The sequence below is a fragment of the Lutjanus erythropterus genome, chromosome 12 (genome assembly GCF_056507025.1).
Source record: "Lutjanus erythropterus isolate fLutEry1 chromosome 12, fLutEry1.hap2, whole genome shotgun sequence".
Lineage (NCBI taxonomy): Eukaryota > Metazoa > Chordata > Actinopteri > Lutjaniformes > Lutjanidae > Lutjanus > Lutjanus erythropterus.
This window is the reverse complement of record NC_139328.1, coordinates 18,433,649-18,450,622: the sequence shown is the minus strand read 5'-3', so window position 1 is coordinate 18,450,622 and position 16,974 is coordinate 18,433,649. Positions and strand designations below refer to the sequence as shown.

The 16,974-nt window shown below is 39.1% G+C and overlaps 1 protein-coding gene across 9 annotated transcripts in view; it reads left to right on the top strand.

Annotated features, from left to right (window-relative positions):
* Positions 1–16,974, top strand: part of LOC146317867 (receptor-type tyrosine-protein phosphatase mu) — a 237,728-nt gene that overhangs the window by 74,254 nt on the left and 146,500 nt on the right. For all 9 annotated transcript variants that reach the window (XM_084733216.1, XM_084733221.1, XM_084733218.1 and 6 more), the window contains exons 3-6: positions 3,644–3,918; positions 9,634–9,712; positions 12,263–12,378; positions 14,890–15,064. In XM_084733216.1, the coding sequence (XP_084589342.1) occupies positions 3,644–3,918; positions 9,634–9,712; positions 12,263–12,378; positions 14,890–15,064 (645 nt within the window). The remainder of the gene's footprint in view (positions 1–3,643; positions 3,919–9,633; positions 9,713–12,262; positions 12,379–14,889; positions 15,065–16,974) is intronic.

Sequence of the window (16,974 nt, the reverse complement as noted above, 5' to 3'; positions counted from 1 at the left end):
ACATAAACTGAGTCTTTTTGGCTGCGTCTCAAATGCTGTTACGATTTGTGCCATCTCATTACCACGCCAAGCTAAATAGGATGATGACAAATAGAATGTGTTCTGCATCTCCTTGAAAGTTTGCCAATATAATAATTCTCACTTGTGTTTTATTGGCAAGAGGGGAGGGAATTAGATTAACCTTTAATATTGAACCAGAGCGATAAAATCTAAATGGGGCTTGGTTGGCAAATAGATTTTAACTTATTGATTTCTCATCATTTCCCTTCTCTCTGTCATTGAGGGACAAAAACACTCTTCTCAAATATCCAGCATTTGTAGGATTGGTCTTTTATTGTCTTTGTGTTTTGATGAATGATAATGGTGAGAGAGTTTCTATCAATCTATAGATAAGAGTGTTTTCTCATTATTGCTCAGCACAGCCAAGGCCTCAGCACAGTCATTTACCTGCTACTTGCATACTCTTATAAGATTAGCCCTTTTATTTAGTTACTGTTAAACCTCAGGACCTGATTGCTAGTAATAATCTCATTCTTGTTTAGGAGATCTTTATGTTTTGTTAATAACCACCTGCCTCTTAACACCAGTAGATCCAAGTTATTTTGCTGTGTTCCAAAAAAGTTGGGACAGTGTATAAAACATAAAGAAACAGGATGTAAATACTTTTGATCGATATTTAAATTGAATATAGTACAAAAACAAGGTATTTAATGCTCAAACTGATCAACTTTATTGTTTTTTGTAAATATTCACTTATTCTGAATTTGATGCCTGCTTGGGACAGGGGCACACATTCATGATTTCTGAAAACAAACTGAAATGTGGACTTGACAGACCACAGCACACTTTTCCACTTTGTGTCAGTCCATCTCTGATGACCTCAGGCCCAGAGAAGTCTGCATTATTTCTGGATGTTGTTGATATTTGGCTTTCACTTTACATGGTAGAGTCTTAACTTGCATTTGTACATGCAGAGATAAACTGTGTTACTGACAATGCTTTTCCAAAGTTCTGGGTCTGTGTAGCATCCTTTATACAATTATGTGGTTTCTGATTCAGTTTTTAATGCAATGCTGCCTGAGGAGTCAAAGGTTATGGACATTCAGTGTTACCCACGCAGTTTTTCACAAAGTGGTTAACCTCACTCCATCCATGCTTGGAAAGATTGAGCCTTTCAAGGATGCCTGTTTAATACCAAATCATGATGCTATCCCCTGTCACCAATTAACCTGTTAACCTGTTCGATGTTCTCAACAGATGATTTGTGAGTATTCCACAACTTTTCCAGTCTTTTGTTGCCCCTGTCCCAACTCTCTGGAAACCTGTTGCAAGCATCACATTCAGAATGAGTGTATATTTACAGGAAAGAAAGTTTATCAGTTTGATCATTGAATATGTTATTTTTCTACTGTATTTAATTAAATACAAGTTGAAAATGATTGCTAATCGCAAACCATTGCAGTCTGTTTTATTTACATTTTACACAAAATCCCAACTTTCCTTTTACATTAAGATAGCTGTCATACTTTTACCACATTTATACAAAGTTATTTCATATCTTATGTAACTGTAAATATTTTAGTGTTCATAAAATACCACATTAGTGTTTGGCGTCTTACTTTATAAATAGCTACATTACATAAGTTTTTTCCCTCCACTGTTTTTAAAACTCATCTCAAGTTTCAAAACATAATCACAGAGTTTAGAAAAATGTTTTCTGCGGTGTCATTCTTTTGACTTCTTGTTGAAAGGTGCTATATAAATAAACTTGCATCACGCCGCTTCTTTTGGAAAATCTGTGGGTGTTAAATGCAATGCAGTCAAATGAGATTGTCAAACACATCGCAATGTGGCATTTGACACCTAAAGCAAACACGAGAAATAGGACAGTAGTGTGTCTTTACATTTCAACTGAGAAAACATTAAAGGTTCAGTAGGTAACTTATAAAAATAACCTGTTGTCAAATCTGCTGAAACTGTCACTATAGCCTGATAATAGTACATAAGAGAGTTAATATGTGAGATAATGTGGTTCCTCTGGGTCCTCCTTGTGCTCTTAATGGCATTATGAAGAATTCACCTTCCCTGAATGAAAATAAGCAATAAGTCACTGAGGCAGGTGTTTCAGACCAAACTTCCAACCCAAAACATCTGTATATATGACAAGCTGCGAATGAGACTCAACAATCAACTATCTTTCTCCAGAATCTCCAACCCTAGTTTTAAAGTGTTAAGACATTACGTTTTTAGATGCTTGTTATGCGCCACCATGTATTGCCTTAACTGAACATACAAAATAACAGTAAGTCTACAATCATGCTAGCAGCTCTTTGAGGCATGGCAGAGCTTTGCGTTGAGTTCTAAAGTCTGCATGCAAATATGCCACAGGGAAAATGTTTAGATAGTTATCTATTTTAGTTTAGCATGTTAGCATGCTAATATTTGCTACTCAACACAGAATTAAGCCGAGGTTGGTGGGAATATTATTTGTTTTGCAGTTATTTAGTCTTCAAATTTGACCCGGTGATGATACTAGATGAAAAGTTAGGCCTAAGGGATCACTGAAGTCATTAGGATACATCATCTGAGAGTCTCTACGAAACATGATGGCAATGCATCCAGTAGCTGAGATATTTCAGTCACATCAAAGTGGTGGACATCCTACCTTTTGTAGTATCTCCGCCAGCCCATCAGGCTAACGTGTTTTCTGTTCAATCAGGGACCTGTAATGATTGTGGTGGTTTACAGTTTTTGAAAAGACGATTTTATTGACTACTGTGTTTTATACTGACTGCTGACTCCCCTAAATTGGATGGTAGGGGCAGTAAGTCATCAACAACTGCTAGGCTAAAAAGACGGCTTATCAAGTCTGTTGAAGGACATATTTTGCCCCTTGTGCTATCTGTTTGCACGATCGCCGTATTGGAGCGTTCAGGGTCCACTAGTAAACAGAAAACAGAAGTCTGCACGAGAGATGAAGACTTCATGACAAAATCGACTGCAACTCCCTTTATTCTGAACCAATATTCGTGAAATTCAGTTTAATATAAATCTGAAAAATTTAACATGATAGTGGTTACTTGTTGGAATTGACCTCAGTTACTGTGGGTGATCTAATCAGCTTTATCTAATCAGTCTCTAACCAACAACAAGTGTAAATTATTTAGAATTTCATCTTTTGTGAGATTCTCCAAAAAATTAGGTTTCTATATCTATTATATTTTTGTAAAGCTACCTGATTGCTTATTAAATTAAAGAAAATTGAGACTGTACTATACAAAAACACTCTTCATACATCTCATTAAGAAACTGATGCTGTATATTGTACTGTATACTATACAAAAACTTTATTCAAAAGTTTGCAAATCTGCTCTGGCTGCATCTGGCAGTTGTGGGGGCATTGCAGTAGGTGCTGCACCATCTGCTGCCTGGCAGAGGCCTTAACTCTCCTGAGTGCATTTTTATAGTTTTAGCGTGCTAACATGCCAGGTGGATGGGTTTTCAGTTGTATGAAGGAAAATGGATGAGTATGACTGTTACAGGACTTTTTACTACAAATATCATTGTACATGTCACTGTCTGAAATACTGTTTGGACAAAACCTAACTTTAACCCTAACTCGTCTTCCTTGTCCTTGTTGCAGGTTCAGCCTTCATGATGGTGAACACGTCAGGTCGCTTTGCAGGGCAGAAGGCCTTACTGCTGACACCGCAGCTGCGGGAGAATGACACCCATTGCGTTACCTTCCACTACTACATTGGGGGCAGAGACAACAGCCACCCAGGTCACCTCAATGTTTATATCAAAGAGAACAACAGTCCCATGGGTATGCCTGTTTGGAACGTGTCCGGTCCAGCCACACGCTCCTGGGGACAAATCGAGCTGGCCATCAGCACCTACTGGCCCAACTTCTACCAGGTGAGGAAATGTAGTCTGGATCCGGTTCTGTTTTGCATAATGTCTCATCACAAAACTAGGTTGCTCATTGTGAGCGGCCTTTATGTTTAAGCCAGAGTCATTAAAGCCTGTTCACTGGGAGGAGCAAGACAAATTTATTATTTGAGAAGATCCAAACAATTGCACAATAGCCCATTCAAAACACCTAAGATTATTGATTTCTGGGGCTACCTCGGTATCCATGGTAATCTGTTCTCTCTCCCTTCCATCTGAGCCAGCTCTCTTTTTCCAATTCTGAAAACTCATTTTCACTTACCAATGCACATGACTGCTGGCCGGGGCAAGGTGATTTCACACTTGCCTGGCTATTAGTCTTTGCCGGGCTTGTTCCACAAGTCCACCAAATGTTAATTGATGCAGAGAGACCCCTTAACCTCCCAATGGGAGACAGTCCCTTGGTGAATTATTTCATTACGGCCTGGCTGTGCTGGTCCACAGTAAAGCTGAGGGGAGTCCTCCTGCCTGCTCATCATGGCAACTCTGATAACTTAGTTAACAAGGGACACCGCTGAGCTTCTCACTGCTCAATGCAAGAGAGGAGCCTTAATGAGGGGCACATGGACAAAAGAAAGGGAGAAGAGGGGGAGGGCAACAGTTGAGATGGACAGAATGTGCTGCAGCTACCACTAATAGTCACTGCTCGCTGTTGACAGGAAGGTGACCCTTGTGTGACATAATGATGCAAAGCCAGTCTGTACAAATGTTTTCAGATCGGCTCAAGACGTCTGTGTGTACTAGAGGCACAGTTCGTTGTGTTTGGATTCATCCTACGTGCAAACATTTGTAGCTGAAATAAAATATAAAGCACAAGTCTGAGCACTAAATGTCATTGATTCTTTTTTGAAATTAAGAAAAAAAAACATTTCGCTCAGCTTTTATTTGTGAAGTTCAGACACTTGAACTGTTTCTTCAGTGTGACAAACCAATCAAGTAGTCCAGGCATTTTACCCAGAAGTGTGGGTCAACCTCACACAGATTGCAGCATAAACAAACTTAATGGATTTTGTGTCCTCAGTATGTACTGAATGAGAAAAAGAAGTCTTAAAAAATTGTATGAAGGCTAAAACTTGCCTATGATCCTACCAAAAAGGCCTTTTTAGTACAGGCGTTTTATGAGCAAAAAACGGGTGAACCTCACACAATTACAACAGAAAATCAGACAAATGTTTATTACTCATAAATATGTCGTAGTATCAAGCTACGCTGTGTCATCTTTGAAGTGTTTTTTGCTTGAAGCATGTGTTGGATGCTGCAAGTAGGCAGGGATGGAGAAAAAAGTACTAGGAGACTTGCCAATTCTGCCTTTGATTTAGATTATTGAAACTGAAAGCTCATTTTAATTGAATTTCAATTTGATATTGAAATTGTGACATCCCTTATCTATTAGCCAATAAGGGCACTGAAACAGTAAGCTTTGACTATTATTTTTAATAATAATAAATAGCCATAAATGAAAAAAAACACAAATGGAATAATCAAATATAAATGCTGCCTATAAAAAGAAAAAAGAAAAAAAAGCAAATCTGCCTCATGTTCTGCCAAAAAAAACAGGACAACATATAAACGCTGATACTGATACAGATGGATAAAGCTGTATAATTCAAAGTGAAGTTTAGTGACAGTTGAACACTTTGACATGCTGTTGGTGGTGTGTTTCAGCAAATCTCTGCACGTACTGCAGGGAGAGCATTTAGGCCCCAAATGATATATTATGCTTCCCAATGTGTTGAGGGAAATTCCCAGCATCTGTTGCCTTTCAAACCCCAGTGGAAGCTTTGTCTCTGTTTGTTGTAATCGTTCCAGACCCAAACTGACAACACGGGTGGATACAAGGATGCTAATGATCTTAGCACCACTCTCAGTCAAGAAAAAAAAGAGACCAATGCTTAAAATTGTCACTAATTAACAACATGGCACTAATTATAGGTATCTTTAATTGCATAGTAACCTACGCAATTGTCAAAGGGAAGCCACCTGATACTTGGAAATTATTTTTTAATTACCGGTACGGCTTTTAGTCATCATGAGCCTTTCAGCCTTTGATAATTACTCTTTTGTCAGGTCATCCCTAAAACTTTTAATTGAGATTGTCATGCATTTCCGTAACGTCTGAACACTGTGAAAAAATATATATTTTTCAGTAAATGTAATGCATGTTACACAATATGTACCCTGTGTGTAAGATGAACATCCATTATGTCTCCTGATATTCAGCAGAGCACCAATGAGAGAGAAAAACCCAAATGTCCTCATCTATCTTGATTTCTATACAGTAGAACGTATGGCAGAGCTAATCAATCCTGCTGTAATGTAGTACTTAGCCCAGTCCCTTAGGGATAGCCGGTGCGGCAATGTAGACATTGAATGTTGGGTTCACTGTCTGTCTCTCTGACAAATGAGAATGGTGAACTTTCCCGTGACATCTGCAGCTTTCGTCCCATGTGAATATTTTCACTCTGTGGGTCAGGCCCAATTATGCACTGCACTATCATTGATGTTGGAATCAATTATATCACAGCTATTAGGCAGGCTGACTGATGTCTGTTGCACAAACAAAGGATTTCAATTAGAGAGTGGGGGCTAGTTCATTTGTCTGGTGGCGATATATGGAGTGGTTGGCCTTTTAATTTCCTTTAAATTAGCCTGTAATGAGGCCATAATTGGCACCCAAGACATTCACTTTCATATTTCATGAGACAAAAAAAGAAATTTATAATTAGACAGCCTTATCTGAAGGCATCCTGCTTCCCAGATGACAATGGTAACTATCTCCGCCTCCACATTCCTAGGCTACAAAAGGAATCTCAGAGATGTATGCGTGTGTAGCCTCGCGATGACGAGCAGGACACAAGTTTCTGGGCGACACTGTATACGGAACATACCCATTAATATATACCATTCACTGGCAGCTATAGGCTTATATTTAGGGAATAACGGCATGCAAAACATGTGTAGTCTGAATGTGTGTGGTGTAATGGGGCTCTGCACCACACCCTGGGTTTGGAAAGGGACTCACATTCTGTTTCCCTTTTTATCACACTGCAGACCAGCGAGTACATAACTCTGACATTCTGCCGTGACACACCCTCCGTTAGGGCTTAGGGCCATTTGTTTTGCACTTGAACTTGGGCCTTTAAATAGGGTCGTGTTAGTACTACACAGCACAGTTGTACATGATTTCTACATTTCTGTTGTCAGAGTTAGCAACAAACACGTCAACCAAGTAACACGAGACACAGAGCAACTGTGAAATGCAGCAGCAGCAGCTTCTCCGGGAAGAGATCCCCTGTAAATTTGCATCGCACAGCTGGTTCACAGAAGTTATGTTCACACTTACCTCTGCATTTATCCACACTTACCTCTGCATTTTTTTTTTTTTTTGCTTCTGAGAATATTACCCAAGTCAATAGTTTTTATAGACACAAACAGTTTGATGGAAAGTAGTGACAGCAGTACTGCAAAAAAATAGTTGGCAACGAGGTCTTTGGATTATCCAAAGTGAACAGTAGCTCTTGCATAAACTGTTCCTAAATTTAAATTTAGCCTAGTTATATATAAGTGTTTGCTAAGTGAAGATTTACACATCATAGAATTAAATTATTTGAATCACACAACTCATTATGTAGAGATTAGTTCTTACTAAATATTTATAGGCAGTAACTACTAGATGAAATACTTTCAGAGATAAGTGAAATAACTAACCAAGGTAACATTAACTTGATAACAGAGTATAATATCCATAGATTGAACAGTAAAAGAAAAGCTGAAAATGCAGTGACAGAAGTATTCAGATCTTTTACATAAGTAAAAATACTAATACCAGAATCTACAAATATTCTGTTACAAGTACAAGTCCTGCACTCAAAATCTTACCAAAGTAAAAGTACAAGGGTTTGCTATACTAAAATAAATACTGAAGTAACAAAAGTAAAAGTGCTTATTATGCAGAATGGTCCTTTTCAGAATAACACAATATTGTTGGATTATAGTTGCTGCATTAACGTGTCGGCATCACTAATGTTGCAGCTGGTAAAGTTGGAGCTAATTTTAATTACTGTATACATTGCCAAGTAACTTAATCGATAGTAATATATCATAATTTATTCATTGATTTATATTTTAGATTAATAATCAAGCTCTGCAGAGTAACAAGTAACTAATGTTGTCAAAAAAAGTGCAACAATAGTGGCTCCCAAAATATAATGGAGTACAAATATAGATGAGTACAAAATGGAAATACTAGAGTAGAAGTACCTTAAGCTCATGCTTAAGTACAGTACTTGACTATACCTACTTAGTTACATTCCAACATTATTAAAGTGTCAGATTAATTTGCCAGATAACACTGGTTAGGTTAGCTACATTTGTTAGTTCACCTTCACTCTACACAAATACCACTAACTCTCAAACACTCACATTTCTCTGATTTTTGCATGAGTAAATTAAAAAAAAAAGTCACACTAATATTTATGAAAGGATTGTTTGTTAAGGTTAGTATTTGGCCTGCTAAAACTGTTATCAGTGAACTTCACTGTATGTCATGATCTTACACTCACTTCCTGGATTTGAAAGCCATATAATGTTTCCTAGCAACAGATTGACAGATTACTAAAGTCTGTAGCTGGAGCAACTTAATAAAGCTCATTAAATCCTTGGAAAATTCACTTAATTCAAGCTTGACAGAAAAAAATGTAAAACCCACCAAAACCATCTTTGTCAGTCTGCCCACTCTTCCAGCAGTCACCAACTCTGGTTTGGTTGAATTAAACCCTTAATTTACAACATGAAAACAGCGGCTGAGACTGAGTAGGTGTGCACGGTGCAGAGCAGCAGCTGTCACTCTGCAGACCGTCACATTAGCAAAATAAAATGACAAATATCGCCCCAAAAATCGGCCCAAAAAAGCAACCAGTGAGGGATTCGGCCCATTGTTGATAGACAATAAATTCGTCCAATTGCCCAACCCTATTACACATATGCAACCCAAAGCGCCTCACGTATAGCACAATTAAAACAAAAAACAACAAGGTCTGCACAACGATAATGAACATAGAATGTTAAAAAATAATTGGAATAAAAGTCAATATAATAAAATCAAATAAAATAAAACAGACACTGGAGATTTAAAAACAAAAGTAAAAAAAAACAATGATTAAAACTTGAAAACTAAGGCTATAATTTTGCTCCAAATTAAAAGCCAGATTAAAAAGATAGGTTTGTAATTTTGTTTTAAAAATACACAGCAGGTGTTTGCCTTTCTGATGTCCAGAGACAGTGAGTTTCATAGTTTAGGGGCATAAAAACAGAGAGCACTCTCAATGCTACTTTTACAGGACACACACTTCCACAGAAGGGCAATTTGGGTGAAACGACCCCCTAAACACAGCTGTGATGTTACAGTAGGTGTGTACACTGTGTGTATATCACTGACCGTGTGCTAATCGTCTCAACGCTCAAACCTAATTTAACACTTGCATGTCATAGCACCTATCGACTGTGACATATTGTGGAAATATCGTCAGTGGCCTGCAGCTGCTTTGTGACCAGCTGCAGACCAGCTAAGAGCAAGATCGCATTAGCAGGAGCAGGACTTCTCTCTGCAGCCTCACTCAAGTGCCATTTGAAGACATGTGGCCATTTATCATTGGTGTTATGAGTCTTCTCTCTCCTCCTCAGATTGTGTTTGAAGCCGTAACCTCAGGGCAGCGTGGCTTGCTGGCCATCAAAGACGTCGTGGTCCAGGGCCACCAGTGCAGTAAGTCCTTTTTTCCCTTCGCCATAAAAGAATATCATCAAAGAGTCATTGTCCTTTCCATGACACCTTCCCAAATACCTGCATCGTTGTTCTATCCAAGGCCTCCCAGTCAAACAAAAGGCCTTCAAAGTGTATGCTACAGCCAGTCCAAAGTGTAAACCTCCCTCCTCCATGCTCCCTTAAGATTTATGAGCATACACTTGACATGCTGAAGTGTGTTCAGGATTTAATGCTGGAGTGGCTCTGTTAAATCTATCCTTTGAGAGATGATGGGAGAAATAGTCCAAAAAAGAGGCGGAGGGGACGAAAAACAAATACTACCGTACAGCATGTGGCTGCTTGTGTTTGGATTCCACTATACTACTCCTCCCTGAAGGATATTCAGTAAAGCATCTCATCTCTCAGATGTTCGGATTTCTGCTACCCTTGCTGAATATAAGTACAGGCACTTCAGAGTGCGCTGCGGAGCTAATGAACATGTAATCACCAGCATATTTAGAATTTTTCTGCTCCGGCTTTTGGGATAGGATGCTGCTGTGGGAGTACAAGGATGAGGGCTCTTCAGGATTCCTCATTGCTATGCTTTTGAGTACTTTAGAGTCATGTTAGTCCATATGGCACTGCTTAAGTTTAAAGGGATAGTTCAGATTATTTGATGTGTGGTTACATGAGGTACTTACAGTACGAACTGCTGTGGACAGGCTCAGCAACAAAAGTTTTTTTTTACACTATATTTCTAATATTATCACCAAATTACTTTCCTGCCAAACAGCCTTTTTTGGCAGGAAACTGACGTTATATAAGCCAAATATTGCTCCAACCAAACTCAATAGACCAAATCAGTAATTTTACCTCGCAAAACACATGACCTGCTGGTCTACCGCTGCTTCAAATGGTTAGTTTGTTTGTATTAATTGTGTGACTTTGGTGTTTCAAAAGGTAAGCTCAGATTGACTGAAGTCATAAGATGACACAAACTAACTAACCAATTGAGGCAGTGGTAGACCAGCAACTATGAGGTAAAATCACTGATTTTGTCAATGGACTTTGGTTGGAGCAATATTTGGCTTATATAACAGCAGTTTCTCACCATGAAAGGCTGTTTGAGAGCAAAGTATTTCAGAAAATATTCAAAATAGAGTGTGCACTTATACTGATTTACTGATACTGATACTGGCCCAGTCCACAGCAGTTTATTGTATTGCTTTAATGCTGGTGTCTCTCTCTGCGTCTCCTAACTAGGGGCATGCCGGCCAGCAGGCAATACTGTAGGCAGTACACTGATTAATGATAAGTTCCTCTTAAAACCCTACATCAAATAATCTGAACTATCCCTTTAAGTTCATAGTAAGAGGTTTTTACACTCTACAGTATAAGTCTAAATCAATACCACACAGGTTTTCATCAATTGATTTATACTTAACTATACCCCTCATAGCTGAAGTATCAAGCTCTGATTGTTAGGCGCTAATGACCTGGTAACCATTTGAAAGCAGCTGAATTCCTACAAATGTTATGTCAATAAGATGGATTTATATGGCCATAGGTGTTGCATATAAATGTATTTGAGTAAATCAATGAGGCCCTGCGACGTGATCAATGTTCAAATGCGTAAAAGTGCGAGCGGATCGATAACCCACTCAGTGGCAATTGGGTTTCTTTGAGTGATAAGCAAAGTGATCAGAGCAACTCCTCCGTGGAGCACAGCCAATTCATTTTCTATTTATACGACCATGTGGAATATCTAGCACAAAGGTGTGATTATGCCAACGGGTGGTCTGCCTCTCTCTCCATCATTAAAGAAGACATTAGCGATGAGAAAAATAGATTTGTCTTTTTTGGCACGAGGTGGATTGACAGGACAAAGTTATAAAGGAGGTGCAGTTCAAAGACGAGGTTATAAAATATTAAGTAGAAGTGAAAGTCTTGATGATGAAAGTGATAGAATTAGCTTTTGCCAAGTCTTTAGAGATTTGGTTATGTTTCGAATCAAGGTCGCTCCACTGAATTGCCCTATTTTTCTATGCAGAATAGCGGTACTAATCAAAAATGTTCTACATAAGTTACTTTCTGTGGACTATCCCACTCAGTGAGCGTGCTGATAATGAGCACAGCTGGAAAAGAGAATAATGTTTTTGGAAAAATCCCCTCAATCAGTGAGAGGATGCAGTTAAGAGACAGAAGAAATTGGGTTTCTGGTAGGTCAGAGATCAGCCTCTGGTGTCTCATCTTGAGGATTTAGGTGGAAATGTTCCTCACAAAGCGATGCTGGCCTCTGGCACTGAGGAGTATCAGATAGTGTAATAAAGAGCAGTATCCGTTCAAGGTTACGTCTCTCAGTTGTCCAATTTTACATCCAAATCTTGGCACAAGAGTTACGAAGTGGGTAAAAGTTAAATTGGTGGAGGCGTTGAGCAGCTACTCTAGCACCCAGTTCTGGTGATTAATTCTCTTTTTAAGAGAAACTGAGCTCTGTGTCTCAGCATGTCATTTTATGTAGCTTTTTTTTTTTTACAGCTGTCTGAAAAATATTTCCTTTTTTTTCCATAGTGAATACACCTCACTTTCTGACTATAAAGGGAGTAGAGGTCAATGCTGGACAGACTGCATCCTTTCACTGCACCGTCAATGGACGCAAAAGGGACAATTTCCGCCTCTGGCTTCAGGTGAGATTCATTTTTATCCTCTTACTTGAACTGTAGATCAAAGAACAGATCAGAGGGTGGAATCAGTATTAGAACGGGGCCCTCTGAAAATTAATGTGTCTTACTGAACAGACGCTATTGTCTGAATATGTAATCTTCTAATCTCAAGCACTGTTGTGCCACCAGGTCGGAGGAGGCTGCAGGCCTGCGTGTTCCTTAAATTGGAAATTAGAATAGTATTTGTCATGTCATGTAGCAGGTTCTCCAATGAGTCATGCTGAACAGACAAGACCAGTGTCTGGTCTAAGAGAATAACAATGTTTTCCATAATTCGAATGATTAACAGATCAACATTTAAGACACTTATATTACTTATAAGATCTTAACAGTGTCAAACACTGACACTGATATCCTGGGGCATGTGTGACCATCAGCACCACAATATTTTACTGCTTACATTCATAAAATCCTGCACAAGATGTCGACTTTCCAGCTGATGTCTACGTGTTTACATTCTGATTGCAGCTTTGTATGTGTATATATAAAACACTGCACAGTGTGTGTGTGTTTTCCAAATGCGTACCTGTATATATACCTATATATACATATTCTTGTGTTATTCCAACTGCACTACTTATATATAGATAGATTGTACATAGACTAAAAATTCACCAAACGTGCAATATCTAGATTATAATTTTTACATTCTCTCTTTTTCTCTGTTACTTTAATGATATGTGTGTTTGCACCGTTGAACAGTGCAATGACAATGGAGCAATCCTATCCAACTAAAATCCAGCTAGATGTTAATATTTTCTCTGATCTGAATAAAACTGATGGCACCTGAGTTGTAAACATGAGACAAAAGTAAAATACATGATGAACAAAATCATCAACAAAAACATCACAGAGAGACTGGAGCAAAAAAAAGATGATAAGGCAGGGGTACTTGGTTATTTTTAACATGGTTAACCCTAATTCCATCAGGCCAAATGTAAACAGTTACAGAGTACATCTTCATGATTGGCTTGCAGCTGTCTTTTTAAAATGTACAACAATACACCTCAAGTTGAAACAGACATATTTTCACACCGAGAAGCTCTTGTTAAAAGGATTTATTGTGCTAATTGTGACGTTTCAAGTACACAGGTTCTTCCTCTGACCTCAGAAAGTCTAAAGAGCCTGTGTGCTCGACGCATCACTACTAGCATAGTAAATACAGCACCCATCTAAGTAGGGCTACTAACTATTATTTTCATTATCAATTAATCTTGACTTAAATCTGTTTGCAAGGTATATTAAAGTCCTTGTAACTGTTGAAACACTATTTGATAGATAGAGATATGTTACATTAACTCAAAAATGAAACTAATTGTACCATGGGGTTAAACTTCATGCAAACAAACTTTAAAAAATAGGCTCTAGAAGCACTTTGGTAGCCCAGTGATTACGGTGCATGCACTCCAACATAGCTGGTTCGATTCCAGACGATGACTGTTGTTGCACTCACTGAAGCAATGTCGCAAACGAAGCCAAATGCACAATACACCCGGGTGAGTTTGATTTGTATCACTCAGCATGTTTGCTGGGTGGTGCATTAAATCGGTGATTAATTAAGGTAGATGCAAATGCTTTTGCCCGAATAACAAACAACTTCAGGTGGGAAGCATATCTGTTTCCATTGCATTATTTGCACTTTCCCGAATAATGTATTCAGATTCGTCTGCATCTCTGTATCCAGCCTTACTTCCACTTTTAAAAGCTGGTTTCATTAAATACAAGCAGCTTTTATATATCACAGTTCAAATCATTTGACAAGTTCAAGCCAAGACATTCACACATGGCTTTATCGTGCCCTTGTGTTTGAGATTTCACCTGCTCCACCAGAGACCTGTGTGTCTGGGAGGCAGGGGATTACAGTTGTTTCGGATCACCGCAGTATGGTCTTAACCTATATAGATGTAGGCTCTGTGGATACCGTGTACTATATCCGGCACAACTGAGCTGCACAGCAGTCTTGAATTGACCTTGTTCTGAGCAGCAAAGGTAGTGCATCTGGCAGACATAACCCTGCTGGCTCCGCTGCTAAGCACACTGTCACACATGTGATCAGTGGGAGCATGACGCCGGGTAAAGGTCCTCTGCCAGGTACTCCATCATTTTAACAAACACGTCCTCATTAGCACAGGAACTGGAAAACAAACATTAAGTGAAGTCCCCCGATGACAGTAATGAAGAAATATTTCTAATGAACAAATGTCCCCCATCTGCCTGCTGTGAGGGGTGACAGCTGGGGAGAGCCCACTGCGTGTTTGTGTGCGTGCGCGCGCATGTGTACAATCCTGCGTGATAAATGTATTCCTACTATCAGCCACCGATGGGAATGATAGGACACAAACAGACACGCGCAAGAGCAGACAACAAGTACGCTCAACCAGAGTTTGTGAAACACACAACAAGGTCAGGCCACTTTGCTTATTAAACCTTTCCATTTTGGAGGCTCACTTGTGTCTTTGTCTTGCTTCCAAATAGGGCATCGGTGGACGGGAGGCCCCGATGAAAGCCACTAAACCTTGGAACAACCGCCGCTTCATAGGCACTTTCGACGTAGAGAACACAACCAAGGGCGACTCGGGCCGCTACCGCTGCATCGTCCACTCAGACAAAGGGGTTGGAGTGTCCAATTATGGAGAGCTGACCATAAAACGTGAGTATTTGTCCCAGACCAAAGAGAAACACAAGCACGAGGGTGTATGAGGTGCCTGTGTCAGTGTGTTACCTACAGTAGATGCCACTCAGAATGCTCCCAGTTTGAAAAAAGCAATGTACAACAATATACTACTGTCGACAGGGTCAGCACAAAAGGTATTTTAGCCACTGAGAAGGTCCACCTGAAAAAATCTATTTCATTTTAAGTATTCGCTATATTTAGAATATTTTTACTGCTTTAATTTGCCACCAGACAGCCTTTTCTGACAGGAAACAATTGTTATATAAGCCATATATTGCTCTCTCCAAACCAACAAAACTCCATAGGCGAGATCAGTAATTTTACCTCCGAGAACACAGGAGTTGCTGGTCTATGGCATAAACTTAAACAGTTAGTTTTTTGTCTTATTGTGTGACTTTGGTGTTTTGAAAGGAAAGTTCAGACTCACTAAAGTTATACAAAAACACAAACAATCTAACCAATCGAGGAAGCAGTAGAACAGCAACTTCTGTCACTGAATGAGTGAAAAATGAGTACTGCAGCCCAAATAGCAAGTTGGAGCCACAGACAGTACATTAAATAGGTTGAAATATTATGTAATATACAGTCAGTACAGGAGAGCAAGACAGGTGCAACACTGTAATTTGACAATAACAACCAATGGCGAGTCCTACACCGTAAGTTCCTCAGCTGTTTATAACTGTCCGTTATCTGCTAATGTAAAGCTAAGCCCATTATCCTGCAAACAAAAACACACTGCTCTGGAAATACACACTCTGGAGTTGGAGTTCAGTGACTGCCTGCCAGACTCGATTAACACATCGCTCTACTATTAACACATTGCTCTACTTAAAATGTAATTTATTAGAGTAAATATATTAAAGATATATTTAAGTGGGTAAAAAACCTTTTGTTGCTGACTCTGTTCACAGCAGTTCATTGCTTAGTGTCTGTGCTGGTACTTCTCTCTGCTTCTCCAAACTGGGAGCATGTTGACCGTCATCTGCTGAAGGTGATAAACTGACTATCGCTAAGTACCTCATACAACCCCACTTCAATTAATCTGAACTATCCCTTAAACAAAACCAGCAATGTCAGGTTCTGGTAAGTTTTGATCAGCATTTTTCACATTTTTCTAACATTATACAAACTAAAATATGAATAAATTAAATAAAAAATGTTACACAAACACTGCCTATCTGAACACAGCACAGACAGCAGGAATGTTTTCCATCCTCATGACCTCTACACATACAGCAAAGACAACAGGAGATAAACAGGAAACACTGTTCGTAGATGAAAATGTCCTCTAAGGCGATGCTAAAAATACTAGCTTTTTATGTTGATTTGTTATCCAGAGGACGTTAATACTTTCCTGTGTAAAGGCTGTCCTTGACTACGCACAATTCTACCCTAAAAGATCACAAAGGCAAGAGGCACCAGGGTTTACAGTAACCTCACTGATATTTCACTCCTGCAGTCATTTGATATGAATTTATGGAGTCGTCTGAAACTAAATCCTGCAAGGCCTCACTTTCCTACAGCCCTATAGCCCGGTAATGGCCTTCTATATTTCTTCACCTCAATTTTCTCCCTGTGCTCTCAATTGAATTTACTGCCCCGATTTTTTTTCTTCTTCTCTTTTTTTTTTTTTTTTTTTTTGTCTCCGAGCTTTATGTGATTGATAGGTTTAATCCTGGCTGTCCAGATCGAGGTCTGTCAATCATGCGAGAATGGCCGGGCCCAGACACAGCAGAGTGAAGAGGGAGATAAAGTCTCTCTGCCCGAGTGTATCAGTGGGTTTCAGTGGTGTACTCAAAGAAAATTTACTGACACACTGGAGGCACTCAGAACCACACTCGTGCATAAATTCAGCAACACAATCACTCCTCGCACTCACACATACT